Source organism: Mytilus californianus, unplaced genomic scaffold (assembly GCF_021869535.1).
Source record: "Mytilus californianus isolate M0D057914Y unplaced genomic scaffold, xbMytCali1.0.p SCAF_18, whole genome shotgun sequence".
NCBI classification, from domain to species: Eukaryota; Metazoa; Mollusca; class Bivalvia; order Mytilida; family Mytilidae; genus Mytilus; species Mytilus californianus.
In genome coordinates, this window is record NW_026262666.1 from 11,293,265 (window position 1) to 11,317,457 (window position 24,193).

A 24,193-nucleotide genomic window follows, 5' to 3' on the forward strand; every position below is an offset into this window, starting at 1 on the left:
GGCGTTTTTAAAACATATCAATGGGGCGCGTTTTTTTTTTTGTTCTTCGGAAGTGAGCCAGAAGAAGTCCATTTCTGTTTTTTTTGCATTGGGAAGATCTTCTGGCTCTCTTCCACCTCTTCTTTTTTGATAGGTTGACGGCAGAGGCACATAACAAACATGGCTATGGCGTCGTTTAGTCTAAAGTGAAATTAATAAATTCATGAATGCAGATATATTAGAATGTGAGCTGTTCAGTTTATAAACGTTTTTATGGTATGCCAGCCTTAGTAGGACATCCCTGTAGGACGATAAGCTGGATAAATATAAGAACTACACCGACAATAACAGTTAAGGGACGATTATTTGATATTCTAGGGAAGGGATTTTGATTGATTGGTGTTTAACGCTTCTTTCAACACTATTGGGCTATTCCGTGGTGATCAGTTTAAATTTATAGATGAAGGATGGGAAAGGGAAGAGAGGGCATTATTATTCATTTCAATCTGTCGCTAACCATGCATATTTTTCACGGCTCTTACCAGGCAACCATATTCATATATGAAATCCTTCTGTCCCCCACCCCAACAAATAAATAAATATCAAATGGTTTTTCTCTTATTTAACACAAGTTTAAATTGATTGATTGTTTGTTGCTAATTTTAACGCCCAGTGAAAATTATTTCATGCTTGTTCAGGAAGACACGAGTTTAGAAGTCACGTATATAATATAACAAGAGTGCACACGCTGAAATGTCTCGTCTACTTTACTAATCATTGATATTATGTTGATAGTCCTAAATATAAAGCTTTATTACAACTGTCACATAAACTTAACATTAACCAAGTAAACTAAACATTGACCAAAGAACCATAAAAATGAGGTCAAGGTCAGATGAACCATGCTAGGCAGGCATGTACAGCTAACAATTCTTCCATACAACAAATATAATTGTCCTATTGCTTATAGTTTAAGAAAAACAGACCAAAACACAAAAACTTAACACTGAGCAATGAACCTTGAAAATGAGGTTATGGGCAATTAAAACCTGCGTGACTGATATAAAGATCATAAAATATTTCCATACACCAAATATAGTTGAACTATTGCATATTGTATTAGAAAAAAGACCAAAACTCAAAAACTTAACTTTGACCACTGAACCATGAAAATGAGGTCAAGGTCAGATGACACCTGCCAGCTAGACATGTACACCAATTACAATCATTCCATACACCAAATATAGTAGACCTATTGCATACAGTATAAGAAAAATAGACCAAAACACAAAAACTTAACTATAACCACTGAACCATGAAAATGAGGTCAAGGTCAGATGACACCTGCCAGTTGGACATGTACACCTTACAGTCCTTCCATAAACCGAATATACTAGACCTATTGCTTATAGTATCTGAGATATGGACTTGACCACGAAAACTTAACCTTGTTCACTGATCCATGAAATGAGGTCGAGGTCAAGTGAAAACTGTCTGACGGGCATGAGGACCTTGCAAGGTACGCACATACCAAATATAATTATCCTATTACTTATAATAAGAAAGAATTTAACATTACAAAAAATCTTAACTTTTTTTTCAAGTAGTCACTGAACCATGAAAATGCGGTCAAGGACATTGGACATGTGGCTGACGAAAACTTCGTAACATGAGGCATTTATATACAAAGTATGAAGCATCCAGATCTTCCACCTTCTAAAATATAAAGATTTAAGAAGTTAGCTAACGCCGCCGCCGCCGGATTAGTATCCCTATGTCGAGCTTTCTGCGACAAAAGTCGCAGGCTCGACAAAAATGAAGAGATGGAATATGATTGCTAATAAGGCAACTATCCACCGGAGTTCAAATATGAAGTGGATGTAAGCAATTATAGATAAGATAAGATCACAGGCGCTTGGGTATATGATAATGTCAAGCGCTAAAGATCCAAAGTCCAGCGCTGTAAATGTAAAGTTTAACACTTTAGATGTCAAGTTTAGCGTGGAAGACGTAACGTCCAGCGGCTCTTTTCACAAAAAATCTTTAGAGTAAAAAGACTCGTAAGTCATAAACATTTCAGTATAACAGTAAACGCTAAGGATACAAAGTCAGCCGATGGAGCAGCAAAGTCCATCGCTGGAGATCTAATGTACAGGGCCTGAGATGGAAAGTCCATCGATGTAGATCTAAAATCCAGCACTGTAGATGTAAAGTCCAGCGCTGTAGATGTAAATATAACGCTTAATATGTAGTGTAGCGCTGCACACGTAAAGTCCAGTGTTTTAGTCCAGCGATGGAGATGCAAAGTCTAGTGCTGTAGATCTAATGTTAGCACTCTTGGTGTATCGTTTAGCGCTGTAGATATGAATTAAAGCGCCGAAGATTTAAAGTCAAGCACTGTAGATGCAAAGTTTACCGCTTAAGATGTCAAGTCCAGCGCTGGAGATGTAAAGACCAGTGCTGTATATGTAAAGTCTAGCGCTGGAGATGTAAAGACCAGTGCTGTATATGTAAAGTCTAGCGCTGTATAAAACTATAAGAAATTAAAAACCAATTGTTCAGAGAACAATTGAAGGTCTTTCCACAAAAAAACAAGAATTTTGATATGAAAATAGTAAAAATTCGGTTTAAAATGTCATTTCCAGCGTCAAATGATAGCTAATAGTACGCTGATTCCAAAAATATATGGTTTCTATACAACATTTTTTAAATAAGGGAAATAATTTGTTACTTCCGGTATTGTTTCACTGTTTAATTGACACTGATTCCAAAAATATATGGTTCTATATACTTTAATATTCAAAAAGTACAAAAAAAATAGCTACTTCCGGTTTACACAGGTTCACTTCCGGTTCGTTTTTGAAGGTCATATGGCTTGCAACTAAATGCAAAAAGTCCCATGGCTTTATCATGTATACAAATGAGGTAAAAGCAAAGGTCAAAATCTAGAACGTCAATTTAACCTATGACCTTGAGCTCAATTTCAAGGTTATCAACCAAGGACCTCAAATCAAAAGACCCTAGATCTTTATTATATTTGGTTCATGAGTTATATCACCATATGCATATTTTTAAATAAAGAGGGGAGAAAACTCTTATTTGATGTAAGCGCACCCTTTAAACCAATATGTATGTGTTACGACATGTCTCAACTAACAATTAAGTAAGAATATTTTGTCGATATCTTATATAGTGTTTGAAAAGTGGTGAAAATAAGCCAAAATCCAAATTTAGAAATGACCTTGACCTTTGACCTTGACCCTATTTTCGTTTTTTTGGACCAAGGATCTCAAATCAAAAGACACTAGGTCTTTATCACTTATGGTTTACAAGCTACAACTACATTTTTCTTATTAAAAATACAAAAGGGGAAATAACTCCCATATGTAGTCTCCGGACCGCTTCGGTCAAAATTATTTTTAAGATCCTGAAGATATAACAAGCAAATTAGTGAAATAATTTTGTCGTAATCTTTAACGGTTGCGAAGGAGATTTGTACACAAGAAAAACTGTGATTGGGGAGATAACTCTTACAATAAAAAGTGTTCGGCTTAACAGGGTCAGTTTCAAAATCGTAATAACTGTTCGATATCATATGCAAAAAAGCTAAGCGACATCTTGCGAAACAAAAAAGCACCGTCAGAAAAAAGTGGCGGAAGAAGAAAAAAATAATAATCAGAAGAAAACCAATAGGTCTTTCCACAGAAAAGTGGAAAGACCTAATAAGTATAAATCAATTGCTTTTTCCCCTCTGAAAACATGATTGGTTGGTTGGTTGGTTGGTTTGATTTGTTTGTTTGTTTGTTTGTTTGTTTGTTTTATTTGTTCAATGCATGTTTTAACGTCTACCAGTCAATTGTTCACATTACAAGGAGAGAGAAAGAAAAAAAAACCACAAGTAATAGAAAGAAACAGGTTTAATAGCCCCCCCCCCCTAAATAAAAAGAGGGGAGGGACCCCAAGTCCTCATTTTCAGACAAGAGTCCATATTATTGTGTTGGTTAAGTTTCTATATTTAGTTTGGAAAGTTTTTATTCTATTTGAGGTCCCGCGCGCGTCTTTGTCCTGCGCCAGATTGTGGCGTCACGTGACGACGCTTTATAATAGCGAAAACTTAGCATTTTTATTTCTTTTTAGGTGGAGACGTTGGACAGACAACATGTATATGATTGATTGATTGGTTGGTTGGTTGGTTGGTTGGTTGGTTGGTTGATTGATTAACTTAACATGTGGGATATGGTCTCTTGAAACAAGCGAAAAGATCTGGGACCCCATATTAAACACATGAGACGGAAACATGCAGGCATGCAGTGATTGATTGATTGGTTGGTTGGTTGGTTGATTGGTTGATTGATTAATTAATTAATTAATTAAACACGTGGGATAGGGTCTCTTGAAACAAGTGAAAATGAAACAAAGGAGATCTTGGATCCCGTATTAAACACATAAGACGGAAACATGTATACAATGAATGATTGATTGGTTTGTTGGTTTATTAATTGATTAGTTGATTGATTGGTTGGTTGGTTGGTTGGTTGTTTGGTTAATAAATTTAACATGTGGGATATGGTCTCTTGAAAGAAGCGGAAAAAAAACAAATGAGATCTTGGACCCCATATTAAACACATGAGACAGAAACATGCATGCATGAAATGATTGATTGGTTGGTTGATTGATTGATTTGTTGGTTGGTTAGTTAGTTAGTTGGTTGATTAATTAATTGATTGATTGATTGATCAATTAATTAATTAATTGATTAAACACGTGGGATATGGTCCCTTGAAACAAGCGAAATAGAAACAAATGAAATCTTGGACCCCATATTAAACACATGAGACAGAAACATGCATGCAATGATTGACTGACTGACTGACTGATTGATTGATTGATTGATTGATTGATTGATTGATTGGTTGGTTGGTTGGTTGTTGGTTAGTTGATTAACACAGAGAACAGATCCACTTGGATCCTGAAAAAACGGAATTGAAAGCCTAGATACTATATCTAAACACATGGGATTTATCTTTTAGAGATCACTTAACAAGTAGTAAGGTTAAAGGTCAATGTCAACCTACAAAAGCATTAAAACACAATCAAACTCTTTAAATAGTGCAAAAAACACATAATTTGCCTCTTTGTACATGACCTTGACCTTTGATTTTGACCCAAATTTCAAGGTCATGAAACAAGGGCCTCAAATCAAACACTCTAGGTCTCTACTATATATTGTTAATGAGTTATATTACCATACAGCTAATATAAGATATAAAAGGGGAGAAAACTCCAATTAAATGTCTACGTACCCTTTCAACTAAAATTTACGTGTTACGACATGTCGCAACTAACAATTCTGTAAAAATATGTTGTCGATATCTTATATCTTGTTTGAAAAGTGGTGAAAATAAGCCAAAATCCAAATTTAGAAATGACCTTGACCTTTGACCTTGACCCTATTTTCTTTTTTTTGGACCAAGGACCTCAAATCAAAAGACCCTAGGTTCCTATCACTAATGGTTTACCAATTGCAATTACATTTTACTTATTTTAAATACAGAAGGGGAAATAACTCTCATATGGAGTTTCTGGACCGCTTCGGTCAAAACTATTCTTAAGATCCTGAGGATATAACGAACAAATTAAAGACATAAATTTGTCATAATCTTTTACGGTTGCGAAGGAGATGCGTACACAAGAAAAACAGTGTTTGGGGAGATAACTCTTACAATAAAAAGTATTCGGCTAAACAGGGTCAGTTTCAAAATCGCAATAACTGTTCAATATCATACACAAAAAATCTAAGCGACATCTTGTGAAACAAAAAAGCACTGTCAGAAAAAAGTGGCGAAAGAAGAAAAAAATAATAATAATAATTAAAAACCAATTGTTCAAAGAACAATTGAAGGTCTTTCCACATCAATTTTCTAAATAATTGATAGGAAGCTACTTCTGGTTTACTCAAAGTTATTAATAGCGTCAAAGTATAGATTTCTTCATACTGATTAAATAAATAAAAGGTTTCTATATACTATTGCCTGAAATAAGGGAGATAATTGCCAACTTCCGGTCTCATATGATAGCTTTATTCACACTGATTCCAAAAATATATAGTTTGTATATACTTATGCCTGTAATAAGGAAGATAATATGCTACTTCCGGTATATAAAATGTCACTTCCGGTCTCAAATGATAGGTTAACCTATGATCATTCAAAAAATATATGGTTTCTAGGTACTTTTCCATGAAATAAGTGCAAAAAACACTACTTCCGGTTCACTCAAGGTCACTTCCGGTTTTCTTTTTTCAAGGTGATATGTCAACCAACAGTTGTCAAAAGACCCTATGGCTTTATCATGTACCAAGTTGGAGTAATAATCAATTAACCTTAAATTGAATCATTTCAGGGACAATAACTCCTATAAGATATCATTGGATTGTTTCAGACCAAATGTATCATATCTTAATCACAATTAAGCAAATTTTTTGCACTAGTTCTTTAATTTGTAATTTTAAAAGTGACAGAGGAGATCAAATAACAAGGAAAAGTAAAAATTTAGAATATGACCTTGACCTTTGACCTTGGCCTCAATTTCATTTAAATGAACAAAGGAACTCAAATCAATATACCTTAGGTCTTTATCACTTACCATTCATGCTATACATTTATATATCCCTTATGTCAAATACAGAAGGGGAAATAACTCTCATATGGAGTTTACGTATCGCTTCGGTCAAAATTGGACCAAACATCCTGAGGATATAACAAGCAATTTGGTAAAATAAATTTGTTGCTTTCTTTTACGGTTACGGAGTAGATGCACGCACAAGGAAAACAGTGTTCGGGGAGATAACTCCTACAAAGAAAAGTATTTGGTTAAGCAGGGTCAATTTAAAAGGCGCATAAACTGTTCGATATCATATACGAAACATCTATGCGACATCTTGCGAAACAAATATTTATCGCAAAAACAAAATTTGGCGGAAGAAAAAAAAAAAAAATAATCAGAAGAAAACCAATAGGTCTTTCCACACTTTTGCCTGAAATAAGGGAGATAATAGCTAACTTCCGGTTAAGAAAATGTCACTTCCGGTCTCATATGATAGCTTTATTTACACTGATTCTAAAAATATATGGTTTATATATACTTTTGCCTGAAATAAGGGAGATAATTGTCAACATCCGGTTTAGAAAATGTCAAACTACTTTTCTGTAAGACAAAAACAAAATAAGCTTAAATAGATATTTAAGGTATGTTAGTATATCTGATAGACAGTTAAAATTATTAACCATACCTTATTTTGAGTTGTAAACCCTTAATTTATCCTTATCACTTTTTTCCTGATAGTTTTATTGACAAATGAACACTTATAGTGCAAGGTCATGGTAAAATGAAATTTGAACAGAAGTTGAACATTAAATTTGAAAGAAACAAATATAAACAACCTAGAAATTATTTGTTTTTGTTTGCTTGTTTTTTGGTTTCGGGTTTGTTATTGTCCTTCATATACAGTTTTAATTGCAAAAAAAAAAAATGATAATGAAATAAAAATAGTCTGTGTTAAAGGTCCAGAATGCCATCTTTCTTGTTAATTATATTTGAAAACACCGGACCTAGAAAAGAAACTGGACGTTTAAACTGCAGTTCTCAGAAAAACAAAAACCCTGACGATGTAAAAAGCTCAATTCCTTTGTGCTAAAAATTTGTATACCTTTGAAAATAATTTGGACTATCATGCAATAAACTGTTAAACTTGCGAAATAAGAGTAAATCGATTTGATAGTATGCAATTTCACTCGTTAAAACCTTGTCTACACTATATATATAAAAATTCGTAAGGGTTCCGCGGAACCCAGTGTCTCGCCTACTTTTGCTGTTAATCACAGGCTCAACAAAATTGAGGAAAAAAATTAATAAAAATATTCCTCTCTATACTATCTTTTGATTGTAAGTAGCTTCTGTCCAAGTTTGGTAAAAATCCAGGATAGTTTATGAATCTAATAAATGTTTTAAAAACTTAAACTGCAGACTGTTATGTAATGTTAACTGGAAGAAAAACTAAGTCCATTTATAAGTAAAATACGGAAAAAATGGAACAAAATTTTAACAAAATTTCCTTTTAGATACTAGCTCTTAATCATAAACAAGCTTCTGTCCAAGTTTGGTACAAATCCAGGATAGTTTAAGAAAGTTGTTAAAATTTTAAAAACTTTAACCACAGAGTGAATGTAATGTTAACTGGCAGAAAAACTAAGTCCATTTATAAGTAAAATACGGAAAAAATAGATTATTTTTTTTTTTAAATTTACTTCTGGATACTATCTTATGATCATAAACAAGCTTCTTTCCAAGTTTGGTACAAATCCAGGATAGTTTAAGAAAGTTATTAAAATTTCAAAAACTTTAACCACAGAGTGAATGTAATGTTTCCTGGCAGAAAAACTAAGTCCATTTATAAGTAAAATACGGAAAAAATGGAATTTTTTTTTTACAAAATTTACTTTTGAATATTATCTTATGATCATAAACAAGCTTCTGTCCAAGTTTGGTAGAAATCCAGAATAGTTTAAGAAAGTTATTAAAATTTCAAAAACTTTAACCACAGAGTGAATATTTGTGGACGCCGCCGACGACGACGACGACGACGACGACGCCGACGGAATGTAGGATCACTATGTCTCGCTTTTTCGACAAAAGTCGAAGGCTCGACAAAAATGCATGAACAGATTCACCCGAGAAAAAAAATGTAGTCCCAATCCGGATACTAGTACTATACCTACATTGATTTTATACCTATCTTGCATTTGTAAACTAATCAACCATAATTTTAATTAACCGAATCAAAATTAATGCAGTGTCAATTTTACAGCAAATAGTCGACTATGATATGTTCATTTATATAATTTTTTGAAATCACAATTACCGATATCACACCATTTGTCGTTGGGTTGTTGTCTTGTTGATTTGTTTCCTAACTCTTCTTATAAAAATAAAAGCAAACATGCAACTGTATGCACAACTACACATAGGAAACTTGTGTTTAAATTTTGAAGTTTTTTTCTAGATGCCGTATTGTGACTATCAATTTTCAAAGTTTTTTTTTCTAGATGACGTATTGTGACTATCAAATTTAAAAATTGTATCACTCCGGCCATCAATTAACCCCTAAAATTATACTTAATGAACCAAGTGTCTTGTTTGTCCTCAGACTGTTTGGGCATGGACCATCAAATTTCTTTTTCATTCTTTTTTTTTTGTGTATATTATTTATAGTTAATTATTAATGATACTTTCATTTAATGTGAAAATGCTCTTATCCACACGATCTTAGTAATACAATAACAGTATAATTTATACCATCTTCGCTAGCCAAGGGTTACGATCCACTTCCCTCCTCTCGTAACCCTTGGCTAGCGAAGATGAATTTATACGTACTGTCTCTGTTTTATGATCACGTATCTATTGCTACAAATGTATCATATGATATATATATATAGTAAGGATAAAAACAATAACACATAATAAATAAATGTAAATAAGCTGAAATTTCGAAGGAAATTTACAAACAATCTTACTACCTTCCAAATTTTGACTCGCCTAGCTCGACAAAGTCGAAAAAACGAGAATAAGGCATGTTGTTTCCGGTGGTGTCGGCCCCAACCATGTATTAGTTTGTGATTAGGTCAGTTTAAGGGGAACCACTAGCGGTAGGTCAATGATATTTGGTATGCAGCTGCATTAACATTGCCCCATTCGATTTTTATTTGGCCCCAATCCCTCAGTCAACGTCTATTGACTATAAAAGTTTTGCATAGTTTTCATGATTATTGGTTGGTTGGTTGTTTAATAAATGTTTGCATAATATAAAATGAGAAGTTCCTCATATCAATTTGTTGGTCAATTAGTTTGATTGGTTGGTAGGTAGGTTGATCAATCGATTGATTGGTTGCGATTTTGCATAATGTCAAGTTTAGCAAATTCTTTGCTGTATATTGATAAAAAAAAAGTGTGAACAAATACTGTTCACACTCATCCCGGCGCTACATACTATAGTGTCTAAAGTCCAGCGCTATTGATGTAAACTTAAGCGTTGTAGATATAAAGTAAAGCGTGGTAGATCTTTAGTTCACGTGCTGTGAAATCTAAATGCATGTTCTTCTAAATGTTCCATTTTATTCGCACAGCAATTTCAATATCCACATGACATGGTGTTTGATGTGCTCTTCCCGCAGTTGCTTATTGTTCTCTGCGAGACTCTTTGCCTGTAAGATAGAAATAAAGGGCTTCTTTCTGTCCATCTGGTCTTGTACGCGCTCTCAGGTGTACAACTCTTGCAAGGTTTTTTCATGAAACTTATATCATAGGTAATATTAGCAATGTCTCGGACAATTTCGAAAATCAGTGCCAATCAATTATTTTTATAAGTAATTGAAAATATAAATTTTATAGAAAATTGCATTGTAAGTGCTTTCAAGCCTACACTCTTGAAGGATTGTTTTGAAAGGACAAGGTACGATAAGCCCCTGTTTTGGCCCCCTATTTTCTCATTTTTCAAATTTGTTTTGGAAAGCTACTTATTATGTTGAAATATTCCCTTAGGTTTGAAGTTTGTTTGGATGAATTTCAAAACCATTAATTACAGCTACTGGGTGAGGTGAGGGGGGTAAACTTTCCGTTATTATTCAGATATTGCTAACGCCAAAAGTAGGAAAAAATACGATTTTTGGCCCATGTTTCTTAAAATTTAATAGCGTGCGCCTACGTGAGTCGAAGAAAATTATGGCGATCTAGACAGCAAAAACAGTGATAATGACATTGTAATAAAAAAACATCCTGGGTCACGTTGGCGCAGGCACTTAAAAAATAAAAAATCGTTGTGAGGAACACCTCCAAATTGAATAATAATTACAATATCTGAATAATAACAGAAATTTTACCCCCTCACCTCACCCAGTAGCTGTAATTAATGGTTTTGAGGTTCATCCAAACAAACTTCAAACCTCAGGGAATATTTTAACATGATAAGTAGCTTTCCAAAACAAAATTTGAAAAATAAGAAAATAGGGGGCCAAAACGAGGGCTTATCGTACCTTGTCCTTTATATTGAAGGTTTATCATAATGATACGATTGCACTTGGTATTCATATTTATTCATTTATATTATATCTGGGACAAAAGAACATCTTTGGAGGTCATGTCAGTGGTTAGTTAGAAGAGACCCAGTTGCAAAACGTTGATTCTTAAATTATAGCAATGCCATGCGTTGCCTTGATTCCTATGAAACCTTTGTAAATCTGATATACGTGTTAGTATGTTACAAATTCAATTTGAAAGTTTGAATCAATTCGGTAGACATTAATATGACAACCAATTCTGTTTTGGCTTAATTCTAGTTTGAGATCCTAGTGCAAAACATACACATATGATTCAGTTCACCCACCAAGAAAGGTAGTCTCAGGTAATTTGTAAATGAGACATTATACCAACAAAACAAACTTCATTTATAACTATACTACATTATTGGGGATGTTTGGAAATAGCACTCAATCAATATGATATACAATTTGTAGAGAGTAAATTAAGTTTTTGTAGGGTACATGTATTATGCCTTCAAATAATATTTGTGTATGTAATAATACCCAATAATTTATTTATTTATTTGGAAATGCATGTAAGATATAATATCAGTTGTCGAGTAGAAATTAAAAGTTTTCTTTATTATAGAAGAACTTGGCTCCAGTTTTATCCACAGCAGAATGTTTGTTGCTCATTTGATGAAGAGTATTTGATAATCCACTTGGTCCACAGAAGAACACACCAACACTTATCCTGAAAAAGAAACATAGAGTAATCTAAGATCACCAACTTTTTCCCCCTTTTCCCCATCTATAAATCTAATAAACTCTAAGAAAAACAGATAATGCTGAATTCAATAGGCTTTGTTTTATAAATCTTCAGAGATAATAACACATGAAATGTTGGTCATAATATTGTATTTAACATTTTGGTTGGATTGCATCAGTGGAAAAAAACACCTTTCAAGATATAATCGTAAATATAAGATATTTTATACATAAGTCAGTAAATAACCATGTTAATATACCGGTACACACAAAATATGATCCATTCAAAATATTTAAACACAAAAATGCCTTTAATATATTTTTACACATAAAACCAAACATGTTTTATAAAAAAATAATTAAGCTTGATCATATGCCCAACAACAGATTTAAATGCCTTTATTATCTAATTACTGTGGAATGTATATAGCTGTTTTCTGTTCACATGTTTAGCAAATTATGAATTTTTTTACTACAGTTACACCTTCTTCTGTTTAGCTCAGATATATGGAAAACTTCGATAGCTAGAAGTATGTTGTAAATATAATCAAAGCACTGTAAGCGCTGTAGGCAGTTAACCAAAAACCAAGGCAAACATAATTATGAAAACTGTGGCAGCGTTGCTTCAATTTTTTTTTAAGATTTGAAAGAACAAACATTACACATTCGTATATTGTACATTTATGTTCATTAAATGAATTGATTATTAAGGCAAGTTAATTAATATTTCATCAAGGTTTTCAAAAGCAACTCCTATATCAATGTGAATGACCCCCATCTTCACCCCAAAGCGCATGATGTTACTCCATACCAAGTTTGGAATAAAATGACAGGTGATTTATCATTATAAAACAGTTGGTCAAACATTCTCGGGCTTTACACTGCTTGAAAGATTTATATGTTTTCTTTAAAATGAGCCATAAATGAAAATTATTATAGGCCCAGAAATAATTTAATAAATAATAAAGTAAATTCAATTAACCTAGACTCATTTTTTGCATCAATAAAATTTTATAATAAACAAGAAATAATTGTAACAGGATGCCGTTACGATGTCTCCCACACAAAGCCCCCATAATTCGTCATTCCCATGGTCTCCTGACATTGGGCAAAGTCCAGTTCATATTGGTTTGGTCTAGTAAAGTGATATGCATATGTGACACCTAGGAGATTGACCCTGTATGTCATTCAAATCTTTTTGAAATGATGAACAGGAATAAATATGGTTTAGGTGTGGGTATCTCGATCGTTTACAAGTTCTCAAACAGGAGTGGGTGGGGTGACCCCAGGGACTCCCCTATATTTCATTTGATTTGTTATATTGTCCCATACATGAATACATATGGTTAAGGGGTGGGGATCTCGACCATTTCCAAGTTCTCAAACAGGAGGGGGTGGGGTGACACCAGGGACTCCCCAAATATTTCCTTTGATTTGTTATATTGTCCCTTACATGAATATTTATGGTTTAGGGGTGGGGATCTTGACTGTTTACAAGTTCTCAAACAAGAGGGGGTGGGGTGTCCCCATGGACTCCCCCTATATTTCATTTGATTTGTTTTATTGTCCCATACATGAATATATATGGTTTAGGGGTGGGGATCTCAACCATTTCCAAGTTCTCAAACAGGAGGGGTTGGGGTGACCCCAGGGACTCCCCATATATTTCATTTGATTTGTTATATTGTCCCATACATGAATATATATGGTTTAGGGGTGGGATCTCGACCGTTTACAAGTTCTCAAACAGGAGGGGTGGGATGACCCCAGGGACTCCCCGTATATTTCATTTGATTTGTTTTATTGTCCCATACATGAATATATATGGTTTAGGGGTGGGGATCTCGATCATTTCCAAGTTCTCAAAAGGAGGGGTCGGGACGACACCGGGGACTCCCCCAAATTATTTTCATTTGATTTCTTTTATTGTCCCATACAAGTATATATATTGTTTAGGGGTGGGGATCGCGATGGTTTACAAGATAAAAGTAAATTTTCAAATTGAAGGGGTTGGGATGACCTCCAGGGACTCACCCTATATTTTGGTTGATTTTTTTTATTGTCCTGTTCTCATTACTGAAGACTGCATGTGTCTATCACTTACTATTTTCGAGAAATAGTCATTTGAAAATTTTAAAAAATAAAATCCCATATGGTTCTATAGTAAACTCCTCCCTTCTTCAGGCCCCTCCAAATACCCCTAAATAGACCCCAATGCACAAACAAAAGATTAATGGCTCCTCTAGACATGTTAGTCTAATATTTTATGAAACCCTAAGTAAATCTGACAAACGGTCATAGTTGTCTTCTTAGATGGTTTGAGTGGATTCGGTCCGACTTGTCACCGGGACGAGTTGTCCAAATTACTTAAAACATCCCATCAACGTCGATTTCCGCATCTGTTTCATGACCTCGTTTCATTCTTAAAATAACAAAAACCTTATTTGGCAAGATAAGTTAAAAATTACCGCCCACTTATATAACTTTATTTCCTTTATCATAGAGATTTGTTGTACATGAACAATATTCCTGCGCATTTTGCCATTTGGGAAATATAAACGACTTGTAATTACCGATTTTCGGCGATGAAATATTTCATACAATTGTTCTTTGACATCGTAGCCAAAAGCATAGGGGATAATAAACTATGTACGGATTTCTATTGAACACTACTTCCTATGTGCAACTTCAAAAGTTTTGGGTAGTTCGACGATCATTTAAGGTTTTTCTATTCATATTTTTTGTATTCCAGAAATAAAAGTATTAAAAAAATGTCCAATTAGTTATAAATAACATAATAGCCAGCTAGATAATAACAATGGCACGTATTTCAGCATTTATTGGGTAGAACACAAATCTAGGGTGCTCGCATAAGGCAGCTTAACTGCCTAAAAATAAGATTTATTACATTGTTTGCAATTATTTACCGTGATTTCCCAGTGAAATAAAAACTGATAATTTCACATGTGAAATAAACACGATAATTTCACTCCTCTGACATCATACAACAAGAGGTGTTTAGATGTTGTCGATGACGTTCCACCAAAGCAAATTGTAAATGCGTAGAAAAGACGTAGTCCCTTGCATTTTCTATTTATTTTCATTAAATAGCTCATTGTCAATATAATAAAAAGAATAACTAATCAATGCATTCAAATATCGAAAAATATTACACTCGTTACCGAACAATACTAATAATTAACTGATGCCCTACGTGCATTCGTCATTTAATGTGTTGTCCGTTCACGTTGAATATTTTTCAATATTTGAATTCTTTGATTAGTTATTCTATAATTGGTATGATTGCCAATGAGAGACATCCTCACCAGAGACCAAATGACATAGAACTTAACAACTAAAGGTCACAGTACGGCATTCAATAAAGAACAAAACCCATACCGCATAGTGATCAATAAAAGGCCCGAAATAACAAATGTAAAACAATTCAAACGAGAAAACTAAAGGCCTGATTTACGTACAAAACAATAAACAAAAAAACAAATATTATATACAACAGCAAATGACAACCACTGAATCACAAGCTCCCTACTTGGGTCAAGCATATTCAAGATGTGTGTGTGGGGGTGGGGGATGGGGGGTAAACATGTTTGCAAGCGCCAACTCTCTCCCAAAGGGCTTAAGGCATCCGATTCATCCTGATCATGTGTTTTGAGTCAACTTGTTTTATTTAAACTATCAATTATGCAAGCCTATTATTAAGTCCTTCCATAAAAAACTAGATATCATTGAGATGGGAGCCATCTCTGTAGGCCCCACTGTAAATAATGTGTGGTAAAAAATTTGTATCTTTATCATTGGACATTGGGTTGTCAACTGAAACCATTTTTTTTTACCTTGACCTTTTACCTAGGAAGTTGAACATACATTACGACACACCCTCAAGTGTTGGTTAATAAACATATCAAGTATAAACTTTGAAATCATAACGGTTCTCTAGATATACAGCAGACACAATTTGTTACGGACGGACGGACAGACAGACGGACAGATTAATCACGGTAGGGCGTCCGCCATTCAGCAGGCCCTAATTAGTATATCTTTGTAAACATGCTTTGATACTTTAAACATGTGTTAAACAGGTGAAAACATTAATGACAAATATCCGTTTCATTCCCTATATGTAATTTTATGAGGCATTTACCGTATACTTATGATTTGTTTTTGTCTGTGACATGTTGCTACATCTTTCCAAATATAACTTTTATCACTGACCTCCATTGATTCCTGTATATATCAATTATCATGTAAGTAACTATACAAATATAAATATACTAACCCAGCATGGTCTTTAGAAATATTTTCAAATATTTTGTCCCAGTTTGGTCTGCCATAATGTGTTTTCTGCTGTAATCCTGTTACTGGGTCTGCTTCATCGCCTTCATGTAAAATTATGTTTTGGGCCTGAAAGTTACAGTGTAAAAATTATGCTCTGAGCCTAAACATTGCAATGAAAAGTTATATTCTGATCCTGAAAATTGCAATGTAAAAAAATATTTTGAGTCTGAAAGTAACAATATAAAATATCATTCTGATCCTGACAATTGCAATTAAAAATTATATTCTGATCTTGAAAATTCCAATGTAAAATACTATTCTGAGCCTGAAAATTACAATGTAAAATAATATTCTGGGCCTGAAAATTGCAATGTAAATTCATTATATGAGCCTGACGACACGTACCAGAAGGTAGGATTGCTACCATTATGTCTTGCTACCACACCTTAAGTTCTCTCAAGATGTAGAATGAGCTACTGTTCACTAAATGTATTTTGTGCAGTTGGGGTATAATATCAAGCAGCTATAGCTATGAACTGCAGTCGCTGAGAAAATGCAAGAAACATTTCTGATGAGTTATCAATTTGAACTTTGAACCCATACATTAGAAAGCTCTAATTCGTAGTTGCCATGACAAATGAGGGGGACATTTCTAATCATAGATCATTGCAAAGAATAATCATTTAGCCGCAAACAGGCAGTATATAAGTGACATATGCTTACCAAATATCTAGAAGCTCTGATTTTGCTGCTGAGGAAAATTGAACAAAAATAAATGTATGTAGTGAACAGACAGACAGACAAATGAGTAGGAGGACAAAACTTAGCAGAACTAACAGATAGAGGTAAACAACAAGTCAGGTAAGATAACAGATGCTATTATAAAGGAAAGACATATACGGATCGACAACCTCTAAACCAAAACATTGGGCAATAAGAAGAGTTATCCTTTTTTTTATATGTTATTTAAAATACATTCAGTCTATTCATAAAATATAATACTTAAAATAGCATTCACCTGGTCTTTGTCCCAGCCTCGGGTTAAGTAGATATTATAGGTTAGGAAATTTGTGTTTCCCTGTTCAGCCATCTGAGTATCAAATTCTTGTAGAAGTTCTTGCATCCATTCAAATGAGTTGGTGTCTGGACAGACCCAATAAAAATATACCTTCCTTAACTTCATGTCTCCATCAGGGTTCATGCACTGGTATCTATAGAAGATAAAAATATCCATTATACATTTTGTAGACAATTACACTACACATAAAACAAAAGCAAATTCTTGTTTTGCTTAAGGAAACCCTTCATATTCTGGCAAGCAGTAGCTGATAAAAAGAAGGGCGGATGAATTAATGAATAAACAGAAATTTAAATGAATAGACACAAAGAAAATACCTCAACATATTGACAAATTACATAGCTTGAATGAGAGATGATATGCTTGACTCATTCATATTTATATTATTTTGATTTTAAACAAGCATTCTGAGAGTATTGTCCCCAACCGGTTAAAAATTCATTGTAATGGAACAAAATGCTAACTTGTTCTATAAATTGTCATGGTGTAAACAATACAATAAATATCAAGTCAATATCTTCAAGCATCATACGAAAAAAAATGAGGAAAACTTATTGAGTGAATTTTCTAAGTCCAAGAACCATAACTCTGCACAAAATCATCAGACCGGAACAAAATTCGAACTTGATCTGTTACTTGTCATGATAAAACATTACACCAAATATCAAATCAATATCTTCAATCACGAAGAAAAAAATTGTGGGAAAACTGATTTGCCGGACTGATTTGCCGGACTGACTGATGGACAGACAGACAGACAGACAAACAGACAGAAGGACGGACGGAGTGCAAACCTAAAATTCCCTTAAACTTCCTCGTTAGGGGAATAATAAAGGTTAAGATTGGTCTTTTCAATCAAAAGCAAAAATAAATAAACATACATTACATTATAAACTTCATATTTCTATTTTATCCTACCTAATTTTGCTCAGTTAAGGTAGTACATAACACTATAGGGAGATAACTCTGTAAAAATCAGCTGAATGTTTTAATCACTTTCTATTGTTAAGGGAATATAAAGCTTCTCAATGATCAAAATTAGTGTTTGACAAACTGCTATATATCCAATGGATTTTTTCCGATAAAGTGTGTGGTTCAAGTTTTTGAAATTTTTACATTTGTCAAAGAGTCAAAGTAAATATTTTGTCAAAATTTTATGAAAATTAAACGAGCCAAATTAATTTTAGTCAAGGTGTTTGGTATCACCTTAATTATGAAAATACATGTCCATAATAAATTATCATTTCAATCTATGTCTTCAAGTCTCTGCTTATACCATGTAAAGAGAGATAAGCATATGTAAAAATGTTATTATTTTTTTTCCAAAATCTGTACAAAGGTAAACAAAGTCTTTACATGAAAGAAAACTAAATACTAAGCTTGTGCGCATTTGCCAAAATAAAAATGATTGATTTAAAACATTATTTGTATAATTGTTTTTATTGAATTATCCAAATTAAACAATGCCCAAGTCAAAGTTAAAGGCAGTTTCTTGGTAGTTATTTAGCCTTCCCAGTTCAGAGATTTAGCAGTTTCTGATGCATGGCAGTTGTTAACCTTCCAAAATTAACCATTCACTTCATATACAAAAATTAGCAGTTTTTTAAACCTTCACAGTTATTCTGGCAGTTTAAAGCAGTTCCTTAGCTGTTTTAGGCAGTTCTTTAGCAGTTTTTTTGACGAAATATTAAAATTAGTACAAAAAACTGCTTTCAGTTCATGAATATTCATTTTTAAGTGCTCCAGATTAATTAATATTCATATAAAACTGGGAAATAACTGCTAAGGAAATGCTAATATGGTCATGATCTTATGCATTATTCATACTAGTATAGCTGTTAAAAAAGTAACATCATAACATGTAATTATTATCAAAAACAAAAATATATCTTCTAAACAAATGTATTGTTGTTATCCAACTTCATGGTTAATAATGTATAACTTTTATGTATTAATTAATTACAAATATTGATGTTAGAAATACAGGAAGCAACATGTAATTTCAGTTTAAATTAAGTCATCTGAAATAATATGGTATTTTATTCTAAAATGAAAAACTGTTTATAAAAGTCAAAAACTATAATCGTTCACTTTTTTGTAAAGTGAGCAAATATACGTAAAGTGCATTGCAGTTCAAGTGTGGAAAATGAAAAAATGGTGAGAGAAAAAAGAATGAATGAACCCCTGTCAAGTAAATGCAGGTAAAATACCAAACTCCAAGGAAAATTCAAAACGGAAAGTCCTTTATTAAATGGCAAAACCAAAAGCTCAAACACATCAAACGAATGGAGAACAGCTATCATATTCCTGACTTGGTATAGACATTTCCTTATGTAGAGTAAAGTACAGTTAAATTAAGATATGATCATATTTTTATCACAATTGCAATAATATTTAATTTTACAAAGAAAAGTATTGAAGGAATTAATTGTGCATTTAAATACAATATAAAACTAGTAACCACAGACAAGTTAAATGCTAGAGATCGTTTTCTTTTCCTTTTCAAAAAATATTTTTGTCTTTTACATCATATATAAATTTCATAAGAGGGATTGGAAAAAAGGAAAACTTTACAATCCCTCTTAATGCATTTATTAATATCTGTTCTTTTTCTAAACTTTATATATTTTTGTGTATGCGTAAATCATTCATTATTGAAGTAACTCAAGGGGAAATACCCTCTTATTTGAATTTTAAATGTTCAAGTTAATTTCATTACCTGATGTGTTTCAATATAGATGCAAATGGAGTAACTCCTATCCCTGCAGCTACAAACACATCAACTTCATACCAAAATATGTCCTCTGTAGCTGTACCAAATGGTCCATCTACAGCCACCCTGAAATAATAAGCAAATACCTTGAAATAATCTCTACTAATACAAAAACATCAACTTTATACCACAAAATGTCCCAAGTAGCAGTACCGAATGGTCCATCTTACTGCCATGAATGTTACATGAAACATAACCATAGTACCATAGTATTTGAAAAAGGGTAAATTCCTGATCTATATGATTAATTCAATAAAAAGAAGCTATAATCAGCTTATTTTCTATATAATTTGTTAAAAATAAGAAAAACACATTATTTTATGAATGCATCATGAAATACACATTCTCATCTAAAACTATTTTTCTGTAGACATGAGTAATACATTAAAATAATGGAGTCAACATGAGCCTATTTAAAAAAAAGTTTGTATGAGAGACTTGCATGTAACTTGCCAAAACAAAAACTGTCCTTATTTTTCTCTATCATTTATTATTAAATTAGAAATAAATGTTGTGCACTACTTTGGACTTCAACCTCAATCAGGAAGACTGAGAAACTCAAAATTTAAAATCCAAGTATATATATTAGTACCTGAACATGTGAACAGCTATATTACCAAAAAGAAACAAAAATAACAATTACAAACAATAATACATTATTTACTGTTTTGAATATAAATATAAAATTTTTATTCCTTAACTAGATGTTGTCAGGACAATGTCATTATTCCTTTTTTTAAATTCATTTATCAATTTCTATTTAAACAGTAAACCATTGTGTATAATTTAAATTCTAAACTTTGATTTCCTTCTATTTATACATTCATGATCATGACCTCTTATATTTACACTGGTGATAATGACCATTGACCACTTGATAAAACTTAAAACCTTTGAAGTCTTAAATATTAAGATAACAGTCTAACAGTACTGTCCTAAATTTCATTCATCTCAAGGACGCTATTATGGCCAGTCACCATATTACTCATAGGATGCATGGATATTTATTTTGTAAATTGTGTGAATCTGAGACAGATATTAAATGGAAATGTTTGCAATGTGATATAATTATGTGTGAAAAGTGTAAATTGAGGATTCACCCAAACATAAAAAATTCAAAAGATCATAAAGTAATCGACATAAAAGAGGCTGGACAACATTCCTCAAAGTTGGATTTTAGAAACATTAAGTGTGCTGAACATTTGGGGCAAGTTTACAATCATTTTTGTCTGTCATGTGACAGAATTGTCTGTCCTATTTGCACTTCAAAAACACACAACAGACATGAACTACTGGATATATGTGAAGGATATGAAATTCAAATGGAAAAACTTAAGAATAATCAAAAGAAAATAAGAACAAATATGGAAATTTTAGTCCAAAGGAAAGCTCAACTGATCGACACAGTTAAGATAGAAAATTCAAAATATAGGGAAACAAAGAAAAAAATTCATTCTCAGAATGTAGTTTTGAAAAATGCCATTGATCATCTTACTGAAAAACTAGCAAAAAACCTAGACCAAAAATGGGAAGGTATTCATAATTATACTGAAAGAGAAGAAAAGAAAATTTCACAACAGAAGAAAAGTTTAGAAACATGTCATTCAAAATTAGAAGACATTGTAAAGTCAAGAAATGTTGCCAAATTTTTTGATGATTTTGGAAAAATAACAAACAATATTGAAGACACTGAACCTGTTGAACCTTTTGAGCTAAAAACAATACCCACATTTTTACCAGGGGAAGTTACTGAAAATAATATCGGATCATTCCATGAAGTCACTGATAAAATTCATTTCAGAGTTATGAAACAGTTTAATACTGAAATACCTAGAGTGGATTACATTTCTTCAGGGGCTGACAACTCTGTATGGATTACATGTAATACACCAGGCATTTTACATCAAGTGAAACTAGATGAAAACCTTCAAACATGTTCCAGTTTTAAAATGAAAATATTTGGCATGGCAGAAAATAAGTCCAATGACTTGCTTCTCATTACTGGAGGTGAATCACTGCTCACAAAGGTTGATGGAAGCACTGGGGATGTAGTTGACACCAACTTTGATGTAGATCCACTCATTCCGACAGCTATCCACGTTATGGAAAATGACAATGTTTTAGTCGGCACTAGAAGTAGTGGACCCTTGTTTCCAGTTACTGGAAGGCGTGTTATAATCTCTATGGAAAAGGATGGAAGACAGAAATCTTTACTTGAACGAGATAAAAATAATCAGCGTCTTTTTACATACACTGAAAACATTTCTAGCACCAAAAATGGTCATATATGTCTAGTGGATCAACTACACAGTGACGGAAAAGGTAGAGTCCTGATCATAGGTCACAATAGAGAGATCTTACAGACATACAGTGGTCACCCTGACCTGAATACTAAAACAAGGCCATTCAAACCTGTTGGAATAGTGACCACACCATCCAATAAAATCATTGTCCCTAACTTAAACTTCCATACCTTGCACATTCTAAACAGTTTGGGACATTTCATAACTTACTTCAACACAAGAGATGTCGGAATACAACATCCATATTCTATGGCTTTTAGAAACAATGGAAAACTTTACATAGGCTGTACAACACCTATCGGAAGTTCTGACAATGCAAAATTATATGAAGTAGAAATGTCTGATTGAAACTAATTCTTTGTTCAAATTCACAAACAATCTAAAAGCGAGCTTGTTCAAGAAAACTGAAAAAAATAAGTTTTTCCTCATCACATTTAAACAAGAGCTATTAGTGTTGTTTAGTTATTCATTTAATAAATCTATAATCAATTAAATTTAGAATAAAAGCCACATTTGTTATTGTTATCACCAAATACGTATACTCATAGGTAAACACACAACATATTACTTTATTATGATACATTTTTCATAAAAGAAAACAAAACAAAAAACTAAAAATCATACTGTAAATTCAGAAATTATTGCGTGCATTTATTATTGCGATTTTGTCATTTTAGACCAAAATGCGATTTAATTTTTTGCGATATTGAGAAAAATCCTGTTTAATTCATATAAAAAAATTCAAAATGCGAGTTTAAATTATTGCGATTATAACCCTGTCGCATTTTTCGCAATAATAAAAACATCGCAATAATTTCTGAATTTACAGTACTACAAAAGTTATTATGTAGATGATGGATGGCACTTTTAATATAACTTCCAGTGGCAAATTAATTGCATATTCAGGACAAGAACATAATAATGTGATATGAATAATTAGGCTGTTCAGTACTAGTAGACCTTCACACTAAGCAGGACTTTCAATGTACTAGTTCAAAAGGTAACAGGTCACATAACAATACAATTAGAATAGACATTTAGAGGGCGACATATGGTATTATACATAGAACAAGTGTCAAACAAATACTATGTCATGTTCTGAAAAAAGTAAAATAACAAAAGTACCAAACTCTGAGGAAAATTCTAAACGGAAAGTCCCTGAGCAAATGGCAAAATCAAAAGCTTAAACACATCAAATAAATGGATAACAACTAATATTCCTGACTTGGTACAGGCATTTTCTTATGTAGAAAATGGTGGGTTAAACATGAAGAGGGTGTGGGCTATATAATCTCCATCGAAACAATACTTGCAAATGCCAAATATCTTTGACTTAACATTAGCATTTCATCTTAAACTGATCTAATCACAAACTAAAACATGTAAACTAAGCAAAAGTTTCAAAGTCAATAGACCATGACTAAGGGGGAGGAGCCAAATAATCTCCATTGAAAAAAGATATGCCAATGCTTATACAACTGCATACCAAATATCATTGACCTACCACTAGTGGTTCCCCTTAAACTGACCTAATCACAAACTAATAGATGTAAAATAAGCAAAAGATTCAAAGTCAATAGACCATGACTGAGGTGGTAGGGCCAAATAATCTCCATGGAAATGAGATGTGCCAATGCTAAATCAACTGCATGCCAGATATGAATGACCTACCACTTGTGGTTCACCATAAACTAGACCTAATCACAAACTTAAACATTGTTGACGCCGCCGCCCCCAGAAACAGCATACGTATATCTCGCCTTTAGACTTGCATGACTTAAAAAGCACAGAAAACTGATTAAGGACCATACCTCTGCACAAAATCATCAGATCAGAACAAATTCCAATTCTAACTGGTCAGATAAAACTATATACCAAATATCAAATCATTATCTTGAAGCACAAAGAAAAAAAGTGTGGAAGA

At 32.9% G+C, this 24,193-nt stretch overlaps 2 protein-coding genes across 3 annotated transcripts in view; one reads left to right on the top strand and one right to left on the bottom strand.

Moving 5' to 3' along the window:
• Positions 1–11,618: 11,618 nt before the first annotated feature.
• Positions 11,619–24,193, bottom strand: part of LOC127726718 (cytochrome b-245 heavy chain-like) — a 38,496-nt gene continuing 25,921 nt past the window's right edge. For both annotated transcript variants that reach the window (XM_052234191.1, XM_052234192.1), the window contains 4 exons: positions 19,913–20,032; positions 17,134–17,326; positions 16,117–16,241; positions 11,619–11,805 (listed from right to left, as the gene is read on the bottom strand). In XM_052234191.1, the coding sequence (XP_052090151.1) occupies positions 11,679–11,805; positions 16,117–16,241; positions 17,134–17,326; positions 19,913–20,032 (565 nt within the window). In that variant the 3' untranslated portion in view covers positions 11,619–11,678. The remainder of the gene's footprint in view (positions 11,806–16,116; positions 16,242–17,133; positions 17,327–19,912; positions 20,033–24,193) is intronic.
• LOC127726719 (uncharacterized) lies at positions 20,809–22,753 on the top strand. The gene has a single exon (XM_052234193.1). The coding sequence runs from the start codon at positions 20,932–20,934 to the stop codon at positions 22,615–22,617; it is 1,686 nt and encodes a 561-aa protein (XP_052090153.1). The 5' UTR covers positions 20,809–20,931; the 3' UTR covers positions 22,618–22,753.

Bases quoted from the DNA above. Each gene is read 5' to 3' on its own strand.
- LOC127726719 (XM_052234193.1), top strand. From the start codon at position 20,932: ATGGCCAGTCACCATATTACTCATAGGATGCATGGATATTTATTTTGT.